The sequence below is a fragment of the Dasypus novemcinctus genome, chromosome 3, assembly GCF_030445035.2.
Source record: "Dasypus novemcinctus isolate mDasNov1 chromosome 3, mDasNov1.1.hap2, whole genome shotgun sequence".
Lineage (NCBI taxonomy): Eukaryota > Metazoa > Chordata > Mammalia > Cingulata > Dasypodidae > Dasypus > Dasypus novemcinctus.
Genome location: NC_080675.1, coordinates 116,083,536 through 116,107,402, shown reverse-complemented (window position 1 = coordinate 116,107,402; position 23,867 = coordinate 116,083,536). Strand labels below are relative to the sequence as shown.

The window sequence follows — 23,867 nt, the reverse complement described above, 5'->3', positions numbered from 1 at the left end:
TTCTTTTCATTGCCTTAAATGGGGCAAGTCCACATGACCAGTTTATACTAGTTGTGCATTATTGACTAAAGAGTCAACCCCCACTATTTATTTTTCCCAATTTATACAATGATTTTCTTTATGACTTTTTTCTAGAGTCCTCTAACATGAGTGATTTTTTACATTACTGTATAATGGCCTGTAATTCCTTGAGGCTTGAATGAGACTACCTGAAATCTTTTGATAAAGATTACATTAGATTTTTTAAAAACTTGTATATATATACATTTATGTATGTGTGTGTATATAAATATATATAACCAGCAATCTTATTCAACAGGAGGTACTTCACAACTTTCTATTGTTTTTATACCATAGCAAACAGTATACTATCATGCATTTTATGAAGGCTGAATAATACTTATTCTTCCTGCAACAAACCTTGATAATGTAAATGGTCAAAATGACAATTTCTTATTTGGATTAAAAAGGAAAAAATTCTGGCTCCCCTGAGGATATTAAAGCTTAATTGGTACAGAATTTCTGTTGGGGTGAAAGAAAAGTTTTGGTAATAGATGACGGGTGGTGGTAGCACAACTTATTTTTTTATTTATTTTTAAAATTTTATTTCTTCCCCCACCCCAGTTGTCTGTTCACTATGTCTATTTGCTGTGTGTTCTTCTTTGTCCGCTTCTGTTGTTGTCAGTGGCACGGGAATCTGTGTTTCTTTCTGTTGCGTCATCTTGTTCTGTCAGTTCTCGATGTGTGCAGCACCATTCCTGGGCAGGCTGCACTTTCTTTCACGCTGGGCAGCTCTCCTTATGGGTGTACTCCTTCCGTGTGGGGCTCCCCTATGCGGGGACACCCCTGCATGGCATTCCTTGTGTGCATCAGCACTGCACATGGGCCAGCTCCACGTGAGTCAAGGAGGCCTGGGGTTTGAACCGCGGACTTCCCATGTGGTAGATGGACGCCCTAACCACTGGGCCAAGTCCACTTCCCTACAAAACATTCTGAATAGTTACCACCAATGAATTATATATATGAATGTGGTTAAAGGAGGAAATTTTAGGTTCCATATATGTTATTATAATAAATTTAAAATTTTTAAAAATATTCCAACACAGAAAAAAAAAAGAACTAGGACAACTGGAAAACTTGGAATGTGGATTGTATGCTTTATGGCAATTTAAGTTTAATGAATTTGGTAGCTGTATTTAAGGTGGTTACATAGTGAATGCCTTTGTTCTAATAAAATGTATCAGGAAGTGTTAAGTGACAGAGGAGCATGATGTGTACAAGCTCAAATGTTTAGATAATAGACAAAAATGCTAAAAGATGTAAATCTGTGTATCAAGGTAAGGGGATAAATTGGAGTTCTATGTATTGTTTTGTATAATTCTTGCATCTTTCCTGTAAGCTTGTAATGATTTCAAAATAAAAAGTTAAAAAACATGCACAGGAAAGAATTCTGACAGCAGCCTAAAACAGGAACTACCCAAATTTCCCTCAAGGAGAATGGATACTTTCTAGTATAGTCAAACAATGAAATACTATAAAACAATGAAAAAGAATGAACTAGTGATACACACAATCACATGGATCTCACACACAATGTTGAGTGAAAGAAGTCAGCTATCAAAGAGGACAGGCAGTATGATTCCTTTAATAAATTCAAAAGCAATGAAAATGAACTACAATAAAGTGTTGTGAATACATACATGGGTGGTCAAAAACAGTAAAGGGAGGAAAAAAAAAAAACAAAGAAATTATTATCACAAAAGTTAGAGTGGGAAAAGTCACCCTCAAAGGGAGCCAGATTCTTCCATATTGTGGATAATGACTCATATTTGTTCATGTTGTAAGTATTTTTTTAAACCATACAGTTACCGTTTTTTTACACTCCTCAATGTACAATATATTTCACAATTTAAGAAAGTAAAAAAATAAAATAGAGAAGATATGGTTATACATATATACACACCCAATAGGAAAGGCCTAAAATACATGAAAGCATATAATGACAGATCTGAAGGGAGAAATAGACAGTCTATATTAATAGTAGGAGAATTCAATATACCAACTTTCAATACTGGATAGAACATCTAGAAAGAACATCAGTAAGGAAGCAAAAGTCTTGAGAAATACCACAAAATATCTACAGTAACAAATATATAAAAACACTTCACCCAATAAGAGAATGTCCTTTCTTCTCTAGAGCACATGGGTCATTTGCCAGGATAGACCAACATAAACTAGGTCACAAAACAAGCTCAATAAATTTTAAAATACTGAAAACATAAAATATATCTTCTCTGACCACAATGGAATGAAGCCAGAAATAGAGAAAATTGGAAAATTTAAAATGTTTAGAAATTTTTAAAAAATTTCCTCCCCCCACCCCGACCCCAACTGTCTGTTCTCTGTGTCTATTTTGCTGCGCGTTCTTTGTCCGCTTCTGTTGTTGTCAGCGGCAAGGGAATCTGTGTTTCTTTTTGTTGTGTCATCTTGTTGTGTCAGCTCTCTGTGTGTGCTGCGCCATTCCTGGGCAGGCTGAACTTTCTTTCTGCACTGGGTGGCTCTCCTTACGGGGCACACTCCTTGTGCATGGGGATCTCCTACAGAGGGGACACACCAGCGTGACACGGCACTCCTTGTGTGCATCAGCACTGGGCGTGGGCCAGCTCCACAGAGGTCAAGGAGGCCCGGGGTTTGAACCACAGACCTCCCATGTGGTAGACGGATGCCCTAACCACTGGGCCAAGTCTGCTTCCCTCAACCAATACACTCTTAAAAATCCAAGGGTAAAAGAAATCATAAGGGAAATGAGGAAATATCTGGAGACAAATGAAAACAAAAATACAATACTTCAAAACTTATGGTTGCAGGAAAGGCAGTGTTCAGAGAATATTTATAGCTGTAAACACATTAAAAAGGAAGAAAGATCTCAAATCAGTGAGTGAGTCTCATACATGCAGAACTTACAAAAAGAACACACTAATCCAAAGTAAGCAAAAGAAGAAATAGGATTATGCAGGTGATAAGTGAAATAAATGAGACTAAAAAATCAACAGAGATAATCTACACAACCAAAAATCTGTTGTTTGAAAAACATCTGTAAAATTGACAAAACTGGGAAGCTGATTTGGCCCAACGGATAGGGCGTCCACCTACTACATGGGAGGTGCAAGGTTCAAACCCAGGGCCTCCTGACCCATGATGAGCTGGCCCACATGCAGTGCTGATGCGCACAAGGAGTGCCATGCCATGCAGGGTTGTCCCCCATGTAGGGGAGCCCCACGTGCAAGGAGTGCACCCCGTAAGGAGAACCACCCAGCGCAAAAAAAGTGCAGCCTGCACAGGAATGGCGCAACACACACTGAGAGCTGATGCAGCAAGATGACACAACAAAATAAGACACAGATTCTGGGTGTCACTGATGAGAATACAAGCCGACACAGAAGAACACACAGCGAATAGACACAGAGAGCAAACAACTGGGGAGGGGGTGCAGGGAAGGGAAGAGAAATAAAAAGTAAATCTGAAAAAAAAAAAATACAGTGGAATACTACTATGAAGACAAAACCAAAAAAGAATAAATTGCTGATAAATGCAGTTAACAAAGATGAATACAAACATTTTACAATAAAGGCCCCACCCCAATCAAGATGGCAAAGTAAGAGAAGTGGATGTGGCTCAACCAGCTTGGGGTCCACCTACCACATGGGAGGTCCCAGGATCAGGTCCCGGTGCCGCTTAAAAAAAGACAAGCAGATGCCACCCCTGCCACAACGAACAGATGCCACAAATCAGCATATGCTACAACCCAAGAGGAATGGATGTGGCTCAGGCCATTGAACACTCGCCTCTCATTCTGGGGTTCAGTGCCCAGTGCCTCCTGGAGAAGGCAAGCAAACAATAAGCAGAAAGATGAGAGAACCATCTGGGGGTAGGGGCGGCAACAAATACAGAAAAATAAATAAATCTTTAAAAAAAAACACAAAGAAGATGGCAGAGTAAGAAGCTTCAGAACTCCATCCCATCACAGAAGCATTGAGCAGACAGCAAAAACTGCCAGAAATATCTTTCTCAAAGCTCCAGAAAATAGTTAAAGGTTTGCAGAAAGAAGGAAAACATCAAATCAAAAAAAGACTATATAAAAAACAGAAGGCTCTAGTGGCACACTGGCTGGCCCTGTGCCCATCACCTCACCAGACCAGTGTGCCGGCACCCCATGCTCAAAGTGCACATCCTTAGTCCTAGTTACAGAGAGAGCTGAGTAACCCCAATGGACATACTGGGAGCATGAAAGTCTGGCACTGTCTGACCCATGATAGCAGGAAGCAATAACCAGGATACTTCTCAAAGGCTTGTTGTCCCAGACCTTGCCCTTCTATACAGAAGGCAGCTCACAGAACACTCTGCGAAAGCAGTTAAGCCATGTATGCCTGAAGCAAGGTATTGCTGACTATAGAAAAAACAATGGAGTGCATGAGATGGTAAGGAAACTATCTTCCCTAGGGAAGATGGGACATTTGTATCTTTGAAAATGGGGGACTTTCAAGGCCCAAAGGCACATGCCTAGGACAAGGCACATGCTCAGAAAAGATCTGGGAGTGCCCTACACTTTGATGTGGAGCTATTTCTAAACTCACTGTATCAATAAACCCTGAAGGACAGCACTCATACAAGTCAATCTGCAAAAACATTTTCACTTTTTCCTTCTTAAAACAAATTTTTTAAAATTAACTCCTGGCATTCAAGGAAAGCACTTCTGTAACACTAGCTGGATATTAAGTTTAAGGAATAGTTTCCTCACTCTAAAGTCTACAAATAACACATGTAGCAGTTTGATATGGTTATGAACTCCAAAAATAGATACTGGATTATGTTTATGATCTGATCCATACCTGGGCGTGATTAAGTTATGATTAGGGCTTTGATAGGGCACGTCATTAGGGCACTGAGTCCCCAACCCTTGGTGGGTGGAGACTCACAGATAAAAGACGTGGCAAAGGACAGACTTGAGGGTTTCTGACATTTGAGTTTTGACGTTGGAGCTTAATGCTGAAGCTGGAGCCCCAGGGAGAGACAGCTGTTTGCCAGATAGTCTACAGCTGACAATGCGAAGCAAACAAAGGAGCTGAGCCCAGAGGAACCCAGGAAGACTGAACCCTTGCAGATACCAGCACCCATCTTGCTCCAACACGTGAAAGTAGACTTTGGTGAAGGAAGTAACTTATGCTTCATGGCCTGGTATCTGCAAGCTCCCACCCCAAATAAATACCCTTTATAAAAACCAACCAATTTCTGGTATTTTGCATCAGCACCCCCTCTGGCTGACTAATACAACACATTAAAATATCAAATATCCAGGTTTCAACAAAAGATTACAAAGCATATAAAGAAACAATAAGCAAAGGCCCAAGAGAAGAAGATTAAAGCATGAGAAAGCATCAATAAGGAGACCAGACCTAGGACATACCAAAGACTTAAAAAATGGTCCTAAATATGCTCAAAGAGCTAAAGGAAAACAAGGACAAGGAACTAAAGGGAATTAGTGAAAAGACAGATGAATACAAAGAGAGTATCAATAGATGGAAATTATGAAAAGGAAATTCATCCAGTCTGAGATGCAAAAGAAAGAATAAAGAAAAATAAGCAGTACCTAAGGAAACTGGGACACTATCAAGCATACCACTATACACACTGCAGGAGTTCCAGAGGGAGAACTGGGCAGAGAGAGTATTTTAAGAAATAATGGTGGAAATTTTCCCATATTTAATGAAAAAACATGAATATACAAATCCAAGATTATCAATGAACTCCAAACAGGATAAAACCAAATAGTCCACACCATAACATAATCAAACAGAGAATGGCAAAGATGAAAGAGAATTCTGAAAGCCACAAGAGAGAAGCAATATGTTACATACAAGGAAAACTCAAAAAGATTAAATGCTGATTTCTCATCAGAAACAATGAAGAAGGCAGTGGAATAACATATTTAAAGTGCTGAAAGCATTTATAATTCTATATCTGGAAAAACCGTCTTTCAAAAACAGAGTGATTAACATGTTCCCAAATAAACAAAAGCTAGAGAGTCTGTCACCACTAGACTGGCCCTACAAGAGATGCTAAAGAGAGTCCTGCAGATTGAAAGGATAATAGACAATAAAAAGAAATCACGTGAAGAAATAAACATGTACAGTAAGGGTAACAACATGTGTAAATACAAATGCCAGTACTATTATATTTTTGGTTTGTAATTCCACTTTTTACTTCCTACAGGATCTAAAAGGCAAATGAATAAAATGTAATGATAAATCAGTGGTTTTGGACTCATAATGAACAGATATGTAATTTGTGACAAGAACCATATAATAACAAAATCTAAAAAAAAAACTACATAAAGGTGAGGGGATGGAAGTGGTATAGGAATATAGTTTGTGTACACTATATTGAAGTTAAATTGGTATCAAAGCAAATGAGATTTGGGATGTTAAATTTAAGTACACACAAAGAAAATATTAGAAAATATGTAAGCTCAGAGAAAAAGAAATTAGAGTATAGGTAGCCAGTGGCAAACGGCCAGAAGCAATGAGCTAATGCAAAATGGTTATAGGGTTTCTGTTTGGGCCAAGGAAAAGTAAAGAAGGTGGTGAGAGTACTATACCTTGTGAATGTGATTAATCCCTCTGAATGGCATGCTTGGGAGTGCATGGAAGGAAACATTTATGTTATATATATGTTCCCACCATTTAAAAAAAGATAAATGACTGAATTGATGAATGCACAACTATATGATTATACTAGCTGTATTAGTCAGCCAAAGGGGTGCTGATGCAAAATACCAGAAATTGGTTGGTTTCTATAAAGGGTATTTATTTAGGGTAGGAGCTTATAGATAGGCCATAAGGTATAAGTTACTTCCCTCACCAAAGTCTATTTTCACGTGTTGGAGCAAGATGGCTGCCGACAGCTGCAAGGGTTCAGGCTTCCTGGGTTCCTCTGTTCCAGAGATTTGCTTCTCTCTCGGTTCAAGGTTCCTTCCTTCCCAGGACTTGCTTCTGCCTGGGCTCAGAGTTCCTCACTTCCTAGGACTGGCTTATTTCCTCTGTGAGCTTACTTCCCAGGGTTCCAGTCTAAGGCTTCAGCATCAAACTCCAACATCAAAAACTCACATCAAAAGCTCCAACTCTGTCCTTTGCCATGTCTTTTTTTTAAAAATTAATTAATTTTTCTCCCCTTCCTCCTCGCCCCAGTTATCTGCTCTCTGTGTTTATTCGCCCCGTGTTCTTAGTCTGCTTCTGTTGCTGTCAGTGGCATGGGAATCTGTGTTTCTTTTTGTTGCTTCATCTTATTGTGTCAGCTCTCCATGTGTGTGCTGCGCCATTCTTAGGCAGGCTGCACCTTCTTTCGCGTTGGGCAGCTCTCCTTACAGGGCACGCTCCTTGTGCGTGGGGCTCCCCTACGCGGGGGACACCCCTATGTGGCAGGGCACTCCTTGCACGCATCAGCACTCCACGTGGGCCAGCTACACACAGGTCAAGGAGGCCCGGGGTTTGAACCACGGACCTCCTATGTGGTAGACGGACACCCTAACCACTGGGCCAAGTCTGCTTCCCGCCATGTCTTTTTATCTGTGAGTCCTCACCCACCAAGGGGTGAGAATGTAACACCCTAATGATGTGGCCCAATCAAAGCCCTAAACATAACTCAAATCATGCCCAGGAACAAACCAGATTACAAACATAGTCCAATATCTATTTTTGGAATTCATAACTATATCAAACTGCTACACTAGTTATCATGGATTGTATACTTTGGATGAGACTGTATGCATTATTAATATGTATCAATAAAACTGACTGTTAAAAAAGAGAGAGGGAAGCGTATGTGGCTCAACTGACAGAGCATCCACCTTCCATATAGGAGGTCCAGGGTTCAAACCCAGGGCCACGCACAGCACTGCCACACACAAGGAGTGCATTGCCATGCAGGGCTGTCCGCCATGTAGGGGTGCCCCACAGAGTGCACCCCATGTTGAGCTGCCTCACACGAAAAGCACAGCCCGCCCAGGAGTGGCGCTGCACACAGAGAGCTGATACAGCAAGATGACGCAGCAAAAAGAGACACAGATTCCTGGTGCCCACCAAGAATTCAAGCGTACACAGAAGAACACCCAGCGAATGGACACAGAGAGCTGACAACAGACGGGAGGGAGGGGAGAGAAATAAATAAATCTTAAAAAAAAGAGAACGAGACTGACAATTAAAGGCAATATATGATCCTGAGCTGGATCTAATAGGAGATAAAAAGACTCAAAAGGACATTATTGTATATATAAAAAAAAAGGAATATACATTGTAAGCTTTTTATCAATGTTAAGTTTCTTCAACTGTATAACTACACTTAAGATGGTTTCATAAATGAATATAGTTGGTCTTAGGAAATGTACACAGCCTTATTAAGTGTTCAAGGAGCATGATGTCTATAACGTATACTCAAACTCAAGTGTTCAGAAAATAGATTAATAAATATAGATAAATGGATAGATGGATTAACAGAATGATTAGACAAATGCAGCAAAATATTAAAATCAATGAGTCTGGATATCAGGGGGGGTGTTAGGGTATGTTAGGAGGTCTCTATGGTTTGTATTTTCTTGGGGGGAAGGGGAGTTATCAGGGATTGAATATAAGACCTCTTAAACGAGAAGGAGGCGTTCAACTACTAAGCTACTCCCACTGCCCTGGGTTTGTATTATTTTTTAACTATTCTTTTAAGTTTGAAAGTATTCCAAAATTAAAAATTAAAATAATTTTATGTTGACTGAGCAAAGCAGGATACAACAAATAATTAAAAACCTCTAGAAAACACTAATCAAATCTATAATGCAGATTTACAAATCTAGAAAGCAGATCAGTAGTAGTCTGGATAATGCTGGGTCTACAAAAGCTATAAAAGAACCTTGTTTTGGTTATGGGTGTATAAATTTGTTAAAATTCATGACAACATTTAGTTTAAATGGTGCTTTAATTGCATGTAATTATATCTCAATAGTGCTGATGTTTAAAAAGTCAATCCAAGATATAAACTGAAATTCTAAAAGATAGGAAGAACAAAGAAAAATGAGGTAAATATAGAACAAGTTCCAAAATGGCAGGCTTTAAAGGCAATCATATTAATAGTACATTAAATTAAACAGACTAAACACATCAGTTAAAATGATAAAACACTTTAAATATAAACAGACAAGCTAAAAGATGGAAAAAGATATGCCACACAAATACTAAGCAAGAAAGATGTCTGGCTATATTAATATCAGGTAAAGTAAACCTTAAGACAGATAATATTAGTAGAGATAATGAAAGATATTTCCTAGTGATAACAAGAACAATTCATACCAAATAAAAATAAATGTGGATGAACCTAACAGAGTTTCAAAACATATGAAGCAAAAGCTGGCAGAGTTCTGATACACACTATAACATAGACAAACTTTGAAAACATTATGTTAAGTGATATAAGCCAGGCACAAAAGGACAAATATTGTATGATTCCAATTACACAAAATAACTAGAATAAGAAAATTCGTAGAGTCAAAGTAGATTACAGGTTACTGGGGGCTAGGGAAAGGAGCAAAGGGAGTTACTGCTTAATGAGTATACATAATTTTCATTATAGGTTATGAAAAGAATTGATAATGATTAATTAGTGTTGATTGTAGCAAAACGTAAATGTAAACAATGTCAATGAATTGCATGCTTAAAATGGTTAAAATGGTCAATTTTAGGTTATCGCATTTAAAATTTAAAATTGACAGAACTGAAAGGAGACAAAATCACAATAAGTGTTTGAGATTTTAATATCTTTCTCTTGTTGATAAAAACAAGTAGATTAAAGAAATATGATATAGAAGAATTGACCATTATCAACCAAACTGACCTAAATGATGATATTCACAGAATACTAATCAACAATTCCACTACAGAAGTTTTTAAACACACATAGAACATTCACCACGATAGATTGTATTCTAAAAAGCATTAACATGGGAAATGGACTTGGCCCAGTAGTTAGGGCGTCCGTCTACCACATGGGAGGTCCCCGGTTCAAACCCCGGGCCTCCTTGACCCGTGTGGAGCTGGCCCATGCGCAGCGCTGATGCGTGCAAGGAGTGCCACCGCCACGCAGGGGTGTCCCCCGCGTAGGGGAGCCCCACGCGCAAGGAGTGCACCTGTAAGGAGAGCCGCCCAGCGCAAAGGAGAGTGCAGCCTGCCCAGGAATGGCGCCGCCCACACTTCCTGTGCCGCTGCACGACAACAGAAGCAGACAAAGAAACAAGATGCAGCAAATAGACATAGAGAACAGAGAACGGGGGGGGGGGATTAAATACATAAATCTTAAAAAAAAAAAAAGGCGTTAACATATACAACAAAGAAATGATATCATATAGAGTATATTCTTGGATCAAAATGGTTTTAAATTAGGGATCTACAATAAAATATCTAAGAAATGCCTAAATATCTGGATATTAAAACATACATTTCCAAATAATCCACAAATCAAAGAACTACAGGATAATAATGAAATAAGGTAAAAACAACAGCAACAAAAATTTGTCAGAACATGTGGGATACAGTGAAAAGAGTCTTTAGAAAGAAATCCAGAGCTTTAAATCCTTATACTAGGGGGAAGCGGACTTGGCCCAATGGATAGGGCGTCCATCTACCACATGGGAGGCCCACGGTTCAAACCCCGGGCCTCCTTGACCCGTGTGAAGCTGTGCCGTGCGCAGTGCTGATGCGCACAAGGAGTGCCGTGCCACACAGGGGGGTCCCCCACATAGGGAGCCCCACACCCAAGGAGTACACCCTGTAAAGAGAGCCACCCAGCGCGAAAGAAAGTGCAACCTGCCCAAGAATGGCACATACACACAGAGAGCTGACACAACAACATGACGCAACCAAAAGAAACACAGATTCCTGGTGTCGCTGATAAGGACAAAAGTGGTCACAGAAGAACACAACAGCGAATGGACACAGAGAGCAGACAACTGGCGGGGTGGAGGGGGGGATAAATAAATAAATCTTAAAAAAAAATTCCTTATACTAGAAAAGAAAGGTGTAAAATCAAAGATCTAAGGCAAGGGCTGACAAACTATAGTTCATAGACCATGTCTAGCATGCTGCTTGTTTTTATATATAGTGTGCAACATAAGAATGATTTTTCTATTTTTAAATGGTTGGGGAAAACAACAGAATGAAAGTTATATAAAATTTAAATATCAGTGTCCACAGCTATGCTCATTCATTTACATATTGTCTATGCTGCTTTAGTGCTACAACAGGGTTGAGTAGCATTTGCAAGAGAGATCTAGAGCTTACACACTAAAATTTAGTATCTCACCTTTTACAAAAAAAGTTTACTCAATCCTTACCAAAGATAGGAAAGTAAAAATAAATCAAACCCAAAGTAGAAGAGAGAAAGTATTAAAAATAAAGAGCAGAAATCAATTGAATTAGAAAGCGGACAAAAAATAGAGAAAATCAACAAAGAAAGAAATGGGCTCTTAGAAAAGAGTAATGAAATTGATAAAGCCCTGGCAAAACAAATGAAGGTAAAGATAAAAGCATATATTACCCACATCAGGAATGAAACGAGGGAACATCATTATAGAACCTACAAACATTACTAGGGTGATACAGAAATACTATGAAACCATTATGTCAAATAATCTGACAAAGTGGACACATTCCTTAAAAAACACGTATAACCAAAATGGATACAAGAACTAGAGAAGCTAAACAATTCCACATATCTTAAAGAAACTAAATTAAAAAAAGAAAAATGATCCCCCCCCATACACAAAAATTCCAGGCACATTCCAATATTCCTACTCCTGAATTTACCAGTCAATTCTAACAAACATTTAAAGATGAAATAATACCAATCCTATCTGAATTCTCTAGAAGAAAAGCAGAGGGAAGAGTTCCCAACTTGTTTTATGGTAACATCATAATCCTGATCCTAAAATCTGAAAATATTACAAGACAAAAAAACATAATAAGACAAGAAAACTACATTTCTTACGGTGGGTCATGTTTTAAAGATCTCAAAATACTTATTCAAAATAAGATAAGAACTTTTCGCTTTTATCAGATAATTTCAACTATATGGAAATTGATGAACCTTCATATGGCAACATTACAAATAGAGGAAAAATTGTTATGGAAAAACTCTATAGAAACCACCTATTTAGAAAAGTAGATACCTTAATATAAAGGAAATATATATTTATTATGAGGACTTTACTTCAAGTATACATTAGAAATCGCATTGTACTAAAAGCAATAAGGATTGCATGGTCAATTCCTGAGTGCTCTTATTGACGATTTTGTAATTCTGAAGAGACAGAGTAACTCTTTCAATTTTAAAATGTGGAAGTAAAAGAAACCACAGAGGTATTAATAACTGAACAACCATGTTTATATTACCTAAATACTCTCTTGACTAATTCATGGCGAAGTGAAGGCTTAAAGAGATTTCATTATTTTTTGTCCAGTGATCGATTTAAAAAAAAAAAAAGAACCCTGAAAAACTGACTGGTTATATAAAAATGAATCAGTGATAGCAAAGTGATAAGAATACTAGTAGTCATATGGTCCTAAAAATCACAATAGTAAAAAAGAAGAGCAAATTAAGCAGTCTGACATATAGGGCTGACATTCAGGGAGCAAGATTCTAAAAGCCAGAGTCATGAGAAAGGCATGATATTGTTGTCAGATATCTTAAAAACTACTAGAGTTAAAGAGAAAGCAACGAGGCTTGTCTAAAATATTACATATTAGTGACATAACTGTAAAGATCCAAAAGAGTACAAGAAACAGCACCAAAGAGATGGAAGTGGCAGCAAAGTGCCTGAGTTTGGAAGGATTTGTGGGAATTAGAGAAGTAGAATACCATCTAGTCAGAAAGACAAAAGACAAGATTATGACATATACAAAAAAAACACTAGTGGGGAAAAACTTTCTAATAAAAAAAGAAGTCTCAAGCTTTGAACTGATGACAAAATGTAAGTAAATGAAAAAATGGGTAGGTAATGTAGGAAAACTCAACTCTTTCATTAAGAAAAAGTTTTCAAACTAGAGATTTACTATCCTTACACAAAAGAGGTGAATATAAAGACAGTATCTAGCCACTTAGAGACAGAGTGGTATAGGAGAAAGAGTACAAGCATCAGTCAAATACACTTGAGTTTAAATCTCAGGATTGTCACTTATTGGAGAGTCCAATAGTACACAGTGGTTAAAACTGCAGGCTCTAAGTTGGAAACCACCCAGGTGTCCATCAACTAATGAATGGATAAACAAATTGTGGTTTATACACACGACGAAATAATATGCAGCTGTAAGAAGAAACAAAGTCGTGAAGCATATGAAAACATAGATGAACCTGGAGGATATTATCTTGAGTAAAGCAAGCCAGACACAAAAGGACACATACTGTAGCACTGTGCTATTATGAACTAAATATATGTGTAAACTCATGGAGTTAGTAATTAGAATATATGTCACCATAAAATAGAAGGGTAGAGAATGGAAAGCTGAGGGTTAATCTGTGCAAAACTATTAAAAAGGTTGTTTGTAAATCTTTGGAAATGAAAAGAAATTGTGAAAGCATAATTTGGTATTTGTAACTAGCAGAGTTATTATATGAATATGACACTGACTGAAAGGGAAAGCCTAAGGTCATGTATATTATTAGGAAGAAAGGTAAAAAGTGTAACATGTAACTGTATAAGACAGTAAAACCTCATGTAAAACACGAAAATGTGTGATACTACATATGAGCCTGTTTTTACAAAATATAAAAACGAATATACTACAGCAGGGGTTCTTAACCTTTTTTGTTCCAAAGACCCTTTTGCCCATCAGGTGAGAACCACGGACCCCTTCTCAGAATGTAGTGGCAGATAGTTTTATGACACTCAACTAAGTAGCATCAGGTCTAACAACTACCGTAATTTCAAAGTATGGATGGGTATAAGCAATTTTGCAAGATATGCAACAACTGTAAATGAACACTACTGTAATTTATTGCATACATTCATAAGTGAAGGAAAAGCTAGATTTCAATTAGAGGTCAAAGAAAATAAAGATAACTTATTTTTTTCAATTCAAGCTCATGGACCCATGGTTAAGAATCCCTGTATTAGAGAGAAGGAAAAAGAACAGCAGCTATGTACAGCAGGGGAAGCATAGAGATTCAAAGGTGATCAATTTTGTTTTCTGTTTATCATTATTGGAATAACGAAAGTGCTCTAAGAATGACTGAAGTAAAGAATGTACAAATAAGTTGTTATGGGAAGGAGACTTGGCCCAGTGGTTAAGGGTGTCCATCGACCACCTGGAAGGGCTGCGGTTAAAACCCTGGGCCTCCTTGACCCATGTGCAGCTGGTCCACGCGCAGTGCTGATGCGCGCAAGGAGTGCCATGCTACGCAGAGGTGTCCCTGTGTAGGGGAGCCTCACGCACAGTGAGTGCGCCCCATTAGGAGAGCCGCCCAGCGTGAAAGAAAGTGCAGCCTGCCCAGGAATGGTGCCGCACAAACGGAGAGCTGACACAAAAAGATGACGCAACAAAAGGAAATATAGATTCCTGTTCCGCTGACAACAGAAGCGGCCAAAGAACAATACACAGCAAATAGACACAGAGAACAGACAACTGATTCTGGGGGAGGAGGGGAGAGAAATTAAAAAAAAAAACAAAAACAAGTGGTTATACCAAAAACCACCTGATTGTGTACTTTGGATGCATTTATGCTTTATTAATATGTATTAATAAAACTGATTTGTTTTTAAAAAATAAATAAAACACATGTACCATAAATTGCACAAAATCTAAATATAATCTATTCTTTGTTAAATCAAATAATTATTCAGTAGTGTAAGTTTTAATTTACTATATATTAAGGATACTCAGTTTTTAGTGATAAATCACATAATGAAAATAAAGTAAATGTAGTAATTATGTTGGATATATTGCCATTTCTTGATGACTATTAACCACTGAATGATTTTTAATTGGAATAATGAAATTTTAAAAGAATACTATCTCCATTATTCAATGAAAAATATTTTCTTAAAAAAACTGTAGGCTAGTATAAAACCAGGCTGTCTGGATTCGAATTCCAGTGTTGCCACTTACAACTAAATAAACTTGCACAAAGTTCCTCAGTTTTCTGTTTGGTAATATAGTATATTAACACATACGGTTTGTGATGCTTAAATGAATTATTACACTTAAAGCCCTGACAACAATGCTTGGCACCTAATAACTGCTCAATATCCCTACTGATTTACTGTATTTCGTGGTTGTTTTGTTTTTTCTTTTTCTAATTACTGGGCAAGTTTATCATTATTGTTACTGGTATTGTTATTAGTGTATTATCATTTACACTGTGCAAGTTACCTAAGTTCACTAAGGATCAGTTTTTCCTTCTATAAAATGGTTGTATATCAAAAATGGTTTTAAGGCTTAAGGAAATAATGGATACAAAGCACTTAAAGGATACTCATTATACACTAACTGCCAACCCTGAACCTAAGTTTAAAAAAGACTACATTTGGTACTTAAGATACCAAACATAAGCAAGCATTGCATAGATAATCAGCAAAATTTTAGAATATATTACCAAGAATAAATATAATTAAAAAGCAATAATTAGAAGAAAGTATAAGCTCATAAAGAATATTGCATGACAATTTTTTTTTCATTTCTAACACAGGATCAGAAGACTGACTAGGAAAGGTCAGATGTAGACTATGAACTTCTCTAGACTTTGCCTCTCTCCACAAGGTCAGGCGCAGACTATCAGGTGAATGGTTCTGTGTTTCTCCCTTGGGTTTCCTCCATGCCTAAGGAGCTGTCTCTATTCCTCTGTGTTCTTCTCCTGTCTCAGGTCCTCTTTTTCCAGGGCTTGCTTCTCTTTCCTCTGTGTGCTTACTTCCTGGGGCTCCAGTTTAAGGCTTCAGCATCAAACTCCAACATCAAAAGTCCTCAACTCTGTCCTTTGCCAAGTCTAATGACATGGCCCAATCAAAGCCCTAATCATAATTTAATCATGCCCAGCTACAGACCAGATTACAAACATAATCCAGATTACAAACATACAAACATAATTCATAACTATATCAAACTGCTACAGCATTCAAATAATAACGATACAGAATATGATAAAGAAAACTGAGCTGATTAACAGCACAATTAGGTGAAAAAAAATTTTTTTAAATTTCTCTTCCCTCCCCCCCACCCTGGTTGTCTGTTCTCTGTGTCTATTTGCTGCATCTTCTTCTTTGTCCACTTCTGTTGTTGTCAGTGGCACAGGAATCTGTGTTTCTTTTTGTTGCATCACCTTGCTGTGTCAGCTCTCCGTGTGTGCGACACCATTCCTGGGCAGGCTGCACTTTCTTTCGCCCTGGGCAGCTCTCCTTACGGGCGCACTCCTTGCGCATGGGGCTTCCCTACGTGGGGGACACCCCTGCATGCATCAACACTGTGCATGGGCCAGCTCCACATGGGTCAAGGAGGCCCGGGGTTTGAACCACAGACCTCCCATGTGGTAGATGGATGCCCTAACTATTGGGCCAAGTCCACCGCCTGAATTTTTAACTGTAGGGAAAAACTGTGCCCCAAAGTATTAATGGATAAGAAATTATGCAAACAGGTTTTTAAGGGCTTTATCCTGTTTAACATGTTTGAATAGGCATTAATGAAAAATTCTTGATTTTGTTGTGTTTTTTTTTTAAAAGAAGCTTGACAGAAGTGTCTATGGAAAAATCCCAAATGCTTTAGTTAACACAAGCAAAAATTTGTTGACCGCAAAACAAGTGTAACTCAGTGACTGAGCGACTGCTTTGCATGTACGAGGTCCCAAGTTCAGTCCCCAAAACCACACCCCCCCAAAAAAACTGTTGAATAACCAGTATTGATCAAACTACTAAAGGGAAAAAGAAAAACCACAACATATAATTATCATCTAAAACCACATTAAAAAAAGAATGTCCAGATGAAAGGAGGTAAATTGAAGAGAAATTAGATGACAAAGGGAAAAATCGTCCCTTCTGGTTGTTACCTTTCATGAACAACAGAAAATGGTGACTGGGGTGGTGATATGTATCATATAATGCCATACAGTGAAAACCAGAAATGTTTACTCTAAAATGTGACTATACCTGCCTGTGTTAAGGAAACAGAGTATCTCTTTTCAAAAGAAAGAAAAGGAAGAACATATGAGAAAGTTAAAGGTAGATATATTTTCTCAGGATAAGAACTGTACAACAATTAAGAGCTCATTTGTAGAATGAATTCACAATGGTAAGCCTTCTATCAATGAAGACTGATGACAAACTATGGGGAATACAAAGAGGGAAATTCATGATTTTGGAAGGATTATATAATACTAGAATAATTTTAGGTTTATATAAATGAAGCGAAAGAAACTTTTTTAAAAATCTAGTTATTTAAAAATTATCAAAAGAAACCAAAACCAAACCCTATATAGACAAAGAATATTTCTAAATCTTTCTCAGTGGTGACCACAGTTAGGCTCTGTTAATTCTGTAACAAAATATACTAGCATAGTGATTTATTTTTCCACTTTCAAAATGATAAGCTTACATTATAATGAAACATTTACTATATATATAATTGTCCCAAAAAAGAATACGAGTAGTAACAGTCATAATAAAATTCACATACAATGAATGATAACACTAAACATTTATAGAATAAATCAAAGTTTCTCAAACTGGTTTCTGCCACCTGTTGTCATTTAACGTGAAAAGTCCAAGACAGACAAAGGTGGTATTAGTCCCATTTCACTGTTACTAAGGCTCAGAGGGGTAAAATGCTTTTCTTCAGGACACTCAAGTTGGGTCAGAGTAGGGTTTTAGGACATTTAACTACTCCTGGTCAGTGTCTAATCTAAATAAAATTATTTCATTTTCTTTTTAAGGAAGTGATACATTTCATTGTATCAACTCTGATGAATAAAATAAATCATCTTCCTAATTTGATAGTGAATAATAATAAAAAGGAAACAAACTCTTCTTGGAAATGATAAGAAAATGGAATTTTTTCTCAAGAATAAGGAAAAATTGCTTCTGCTTTTTATAATACTATCCTATATATCCTGCCATAACCCACTGAATGTACTGCGGGAGAGTATAAACTACAATGTAAACTATAATCCATGCGATGCAGTGCTCCAAGATGTATTCACCAAATGTAATGGATGTGCCGCAATGCAGGGGGTTGTTGATGTGGGAGGAGTGGTGGGAGTGGGGTATATGGGAAGCTCTCATATTTTTTAATGTGACTTTTTTTGTGATCTATGTATCTTCAAAAAAATATAATAAAAAAATGGAAAGAAAAAAAAAGAACAAATTGAAAAAATAAAAAATAAAGACTATCCTGAAACCACAGAAGGCTAAGTAGATCAATTAAGTAGAATAAAAAATGTTTTTCTTGAACTGCCATTAAATATTCTGCTTCTAATACCTTTAAAAGTAAACTAACACCTCTTCAAGTGGACTCTAGTAATAACAGATTTATCATCCTTACATGCCTAAAGAAAACAACTGAAACTTCACTTTTAATGATAACGTACAAGATAAAACCATTACCTTGGGTGTGCTTCCTTTAATGAATTTTTTAATTGAAGACAACAAGCCGGTTTCATTCTTTGGTGGTTTTTCTCCTCCTGAAGGCAGGCTATCATCCACCTCTGAATATTTCCTCTTAGCTCTGGCAGTACGTTGTGTTTGGATTTGATTTGATTGCTGAGAAGCTTTCCGTGTTCTCAGCCTCATTTTTTATGGGTGCCACATGTAAAACTGAGAGAGAAAAATAACAAGGGTTATTAATTAGCCTAGCATAAGCATATTACAAAGAAGGTAAACATATTTACAATTTGGTAAAATATATGCCCAGCTTATATAACGAAAATCTCTTTATTAGAAGTCTGGGTTTCTAGGAGGTTGAAATAGGAAACATTTTAAGTGGAAGGAACTATCTCTTTTTCTTTCAATAAAAAATTTGCTAATGAAGTAAATTACTCATACTTGAACGTACATAAACAATAAGTGTATAGTAGAAGTTATAAACATACAAAACAAGCATACATATCATCATATAGGGCTCACATACATCACCCCACCAGCAACAAAATGCACTGTTGAGAAACATTTGTTACAAACTATGAAAGAGCATCATCAAAATATTTTTTTAATGATTTATTTATTTTTATTTCTCTCCCCTCCCCTCCCCCCCAGTTGTCTGCTCTCTGTGTCCAAGCACTGTGTGTTCTTCTGTGACCGCTTCTATCCTTATCAGCAGCACCGGGAATCTGTTTCTTTTTGTTGCGTCATCTTGTTGTGTCAGCTCTCCGTGTGTGCAGTGCCATTCTTGGGCAGGCTGCACTTTCTTTTGCACTGGGTGGCTCTCCTTACGGGGCGTACTCCTTGCACGTGAGGCTCCCCTACGCAAGGGACAGCCCTGCATGGCAGGGCAATCCTTGCACGCATCAGCACTGCACATGGGCCAGCTCCACACGGGTCGAGGAGGCCCAGGGTTTGAACCGCGGACCTCCCATGTGGTAGACAGACACCCTATCCATTGGGCCAAGTCTGCTTCCCAAAATATTACTATTAACTATAGCCTATATCTGTATATTTCCCCCAGTCAACTGATTATTAACACTTTGTACTAGTATGATAAATTTGTTATAGTTTCTGAGACAACATTCCTGTATTCTGTAAACCATGGTCCATCTTCCACCACATGATTCCCTGTGTAATACAGTCCCATGCATTGTACAATCCATTCAAAGTATACACCCAGTGGCTCTCATTTTCATTCGAGTTGTGCTGTCATCACCTCAGTCAATTTTAGAATGTTTTCCTTACTCCAAAAGGAAAAATCCCATACACCCTCATGCCCTCTATTGTTACCCCTTAGAATCAATACAAATTTGTAGAAGGCACTGTCTTTTTTTTTTTTTTTTTAAATTTTATTTCTCTCCCCTTCCCCCCTGACCCCAGTTGTCTGTTCTCTGTGTCTACTCGCTGTGTCTTCTTCTTTGTCCGCTTCTGTTGTTGTCAGCAGCACGGGAACCTGTGTTTCTTTTTGTTGCATCCATCTTGTATGTCAGCTCTCTCTGTGTGCGGCGCTATTCCTGGGCAGGCTGCACTTTTTTTTGCGCTGGGTGGCTCTCCTTATGGGGTGCACTCCTTGCGTGTGGAGACACCCCTGCGTGGCAGGGCACTCCTTGCATGCATCAGCACTGCGTATAGGCCAGCTCCACACGAGTCAAAGAGGCCTGGGGTTTGAAACACGGACCTCCCATGTGGTAGGTGAACACCCTAACCACTGGGCCAAGTCCACTTCTGGCACTGTCTTTTATATCATAAACATTACCCAAAGTAACCTTCCCAACAACCTACAAAATATTCTTATTACCTAAATTAGGGTAACACTAAAGAGCATACATGCTCTTTCCACAACACTATGCAGGTGGTATTAGCCCTATTTCACTAGACCCATGAGATTATTACTATTCATTTAATCATTCATTCACTAAACAAATATTTATTGAGTACTTATCACATTCCAGGCACTAGGCTATGTGAGGATACAATAGTAAACAACATGTGAAAGATTTTTTTACCTTTCTGGAGCACATAACATAGTGGAAGAAACCCTAATTCAATGAATGAATTAATTCCATGTGTGTCGCTTTTAATATAATCATGAGTCATTATTAGTGTAACGAGAGTGGTTGGATCATTTTGTGAGCTTCAAACCTTACAATACAGAGCAATCCTTTAAAAATGGAATTCACATCAGAAAGAATTTTAGAGGCTACTTACGAAAACCCTCTTGTTTTATTAATGAAGAAATAAATGGTTGGCTAAATTGTCCAAAGACTTAAAAGTCGATAAGAACATACTCTATATTAAAATGTATGAAACAGAACATAAAGAACTACTAAACTAGGAATTAAGCTGTGAATTCTAATCCTACTTAAGTCATACATAAGTTATAGTGTCTTTATTATGTTTTTCACCTGTTAAAGGATGATTAAGTGATTGACAATACTGAATGCATTCACAAATGATACTAATTCCAAATAAGCATTCTCAATTCTGAGAAGCATATAAATTCTTGGACAAAGAATCTTCACTGATCAAGGAAGTCTCAAGGGAAGTAGGTGTGGCTCAAGCAGTTGGGCACCTGCATCCTGCATGGGAGGTCCTGGGTTTGGTTCCTAGTGCCTCCTAAAGACGACAAGCAAACAAAATGAGTAGCTACAACAAGCAGACCGATGAAGAAACCATGGGGGGGAGGGGGACTTAAAAAATGAAAAAAAAGGAAGTTTCAGAATGATAAAACACAATTGTCAGAGAAAAAAGTGACAGAACCCTATATCAATATACTGACTACTTCGATAAAAGCCACAAAATGAAAGGATTCATCAAGAGTTTCCAAATTACTATTTGGTGCCCAGTTTCAAGTTGCCACCTCCAGTAAAATAAATACTACCTTTTATCTTAAAGAATCAATGCTAACTTCTAAAAATAGTCATCATTCAAGAAATCTACTACCTACCTTTAAAAAAAAAGATTATTCATTTCTCTCCCTTCTCCCGCCCCACTTGTCTGCTCTCTGTGTCCATTCATTGTATGTTCTTCCGTGTTCACTTGTATTCTTGTCAGTGGCACCAGGAACATGTCTTTTTGTTGTGCCATCTTGTTGCGTCAGCTCTCCATGTGTGTGGCACCATTCCTGGACAGGCTGCACCTTTTTTCACACGGGGCGGCTCTCCTTAAAGGGTGCACTCCTTGTGTAGGGCTCCCCTAGGTGGAGGGGGGACACCCCTGCGTGGCATGGCACGCCTTGAGCACATCAGCACTGCGTGTGGGCCAGCACACCATATGGGTCAGAAGCCCCTGGGTTTGAACCCTGGACCTCCCATGTGGTAGGCAAATGCTCTATCAATTGAGCCAAATCCACTTCCCTCTACTATTTACTTAACAACCCTAATTAAAATGCATAAATTTTAGTTTAATTCCTTTGTTCTTCAGCACAAAACTCCTCAGAAAAGGAAAATTTCCATATAACAAATGCATGGGAGAATTCTAAGAAAGAATTCTAAAAGTTGATTAACTTTTCAAAATGCCAGATGTGAACCTATCTTAAAGCCAGAACCATGAAATGTGATTTATAAAATTTTATAAAATATATTGGCATAAAGTAGGTCATAAAAAACTAATGACATATAAGGTTTTTCCAGTCTTGAGGTTCAACGCACTAAAATTTAAATATTTGGGGGGCACTGCCTATAAGAATGGAAATTAAAAGACGAAAAGGATAATCCCTACATATGAGGAGAAAGTCTAGCAAGTAAATATTTACACTTGTCATACCGTATATATAAAATGTTAGGTAAGTTATATTAACTCTGCACGGAGGGAAAGAAGAGGGTTCTAGAAAGCTTAGAAGAAAGCTTCTTTCCACTTGAAAATAGCTACCAGGGAGGTGGATGTGGCTCAAACAACTGGGCTGTCTACCATATGGGAGGCCTCAGGTTCAATTCCTGGGCACTCCTGGTGAAGGTGAGGTGGCCCGTGCCACCACAGAGAGCTGAGAGCAGAAAGCAAGTGCAAACAACTGGGGTAGAAGCAGGGAGAATAAAGTAAAACAAATAAATCTTAAAAACATAATTTAAAAAAATCACTACTAACAGCTACTCAATGGAAATAAAGACGAGAATTAGAAAAAAAAAAGGGGCTAAAAAGTGGAGGGTTACACAGGCTTATAAGAAAACACTTAACAAGCACACATGGAATGCTCACCAAGATAGTTCATAGGCTTAGCCATAAATCAAACTTTGATAAATATCAGGCTAAACTTTTATGTTCTCTGACCACAAAAAATTAAATTACAAATCAATGACTAAGTATCTAGAAAAGTACCAACTATTTAGAAATTTTTAAATATATTTGATTGTGGGACATAACAAGCAGTGCTTAGAAGTAAATTTATATTTTTTAACTCTTAGTAAAAAGAAAGGGTCTAAAACTATAATTCAATTTTTTTTTCTTTTAACTTTAAGAATATAGAATGACTAAGGAAATCTTCATCACTCAGGGTTAGGCAATGATTTCCTAGATACGACACAAAAAACATAAGCAACAAAAGAAACTAAGTAAATAAACTGGACTTTATCACAATTGAAAATACAAATGCTGAGAAGCAGCTGTGACTCAATCCAATGAGCTGCTGTCTACCATATGGGAGGCTCTCGGTTCGCATCCTGGGGCCTCCTTGTGAAGGCAGGCTCGCCCACACGCTGTGGAGGACTGCCCAGCCTGCAGATGCTGTGGAGAGCTGACTCAGCAAAGGTTATACAACAAAAGAAGAGAGACAAACAAGAACAGAGAAGCATGGACAGCAAATGAACTCAGAGAGCAGACAGCAAGCAAGCTGCAAGGGGGGAGGGGAAAACAAACAAATACAGACACAGAAGAATGTACAGAGAAATGGACACAGAGAGCGGACAGCATGCAAAAAGTCACAAGGGGGGAGGGATTTTAAAAAAATACAAATGCTTCGATTCACTGCCACAGAAGTGAAAGAACCCACAGAATGGATGCACATTATCTAGTCTCAGAGTACACAATCTTGATAGCCTCAAAATTTTCCAAACCATCCATTTCTGGTTTCTTTGTGCTTAAGAGTTCAATTCTCACTGTATCCCTTTCCTTTTGTAATTTACTAGAAGCTCCAAAGAGAAGCCAAGGCTGCACCTCCCACATT

The 23,867-nt window shown here is 37.9% G+C and overlaps 1 protein-coding gene across 3 annotated transcripts in view; it reads right to left on the bottom strand.

Moving 5' to 3' along the window:
* CTDSPL2 (CTD small phosphatase like 2) overlaps nt 1–23,867 on the bottom strand; it is a 92,481-nt gene that overhangs the window by 42,949 nt on the left and 25,665 nt on the right. For 2 of the 3 annotated variants that reach the window (XM_004466755.4, XM_058294095.2), the window contains exon 2: nt 18,674–18,883. In XM_004466755.4, the coding sequence (XP_004466812.1) occupies nt 18,674–18,859 (186 nt within the window). In that variant the 5' untranslated portion in view covers nt 18,860–18,883. Of the gene's footprint in view, nt 1–18,673; nt 18,884–21,114; nt 21,326–23,867 lie in introns of those variants that run through there. The other variant, XM_071214178.1, reaches the window with a different exon arrangement.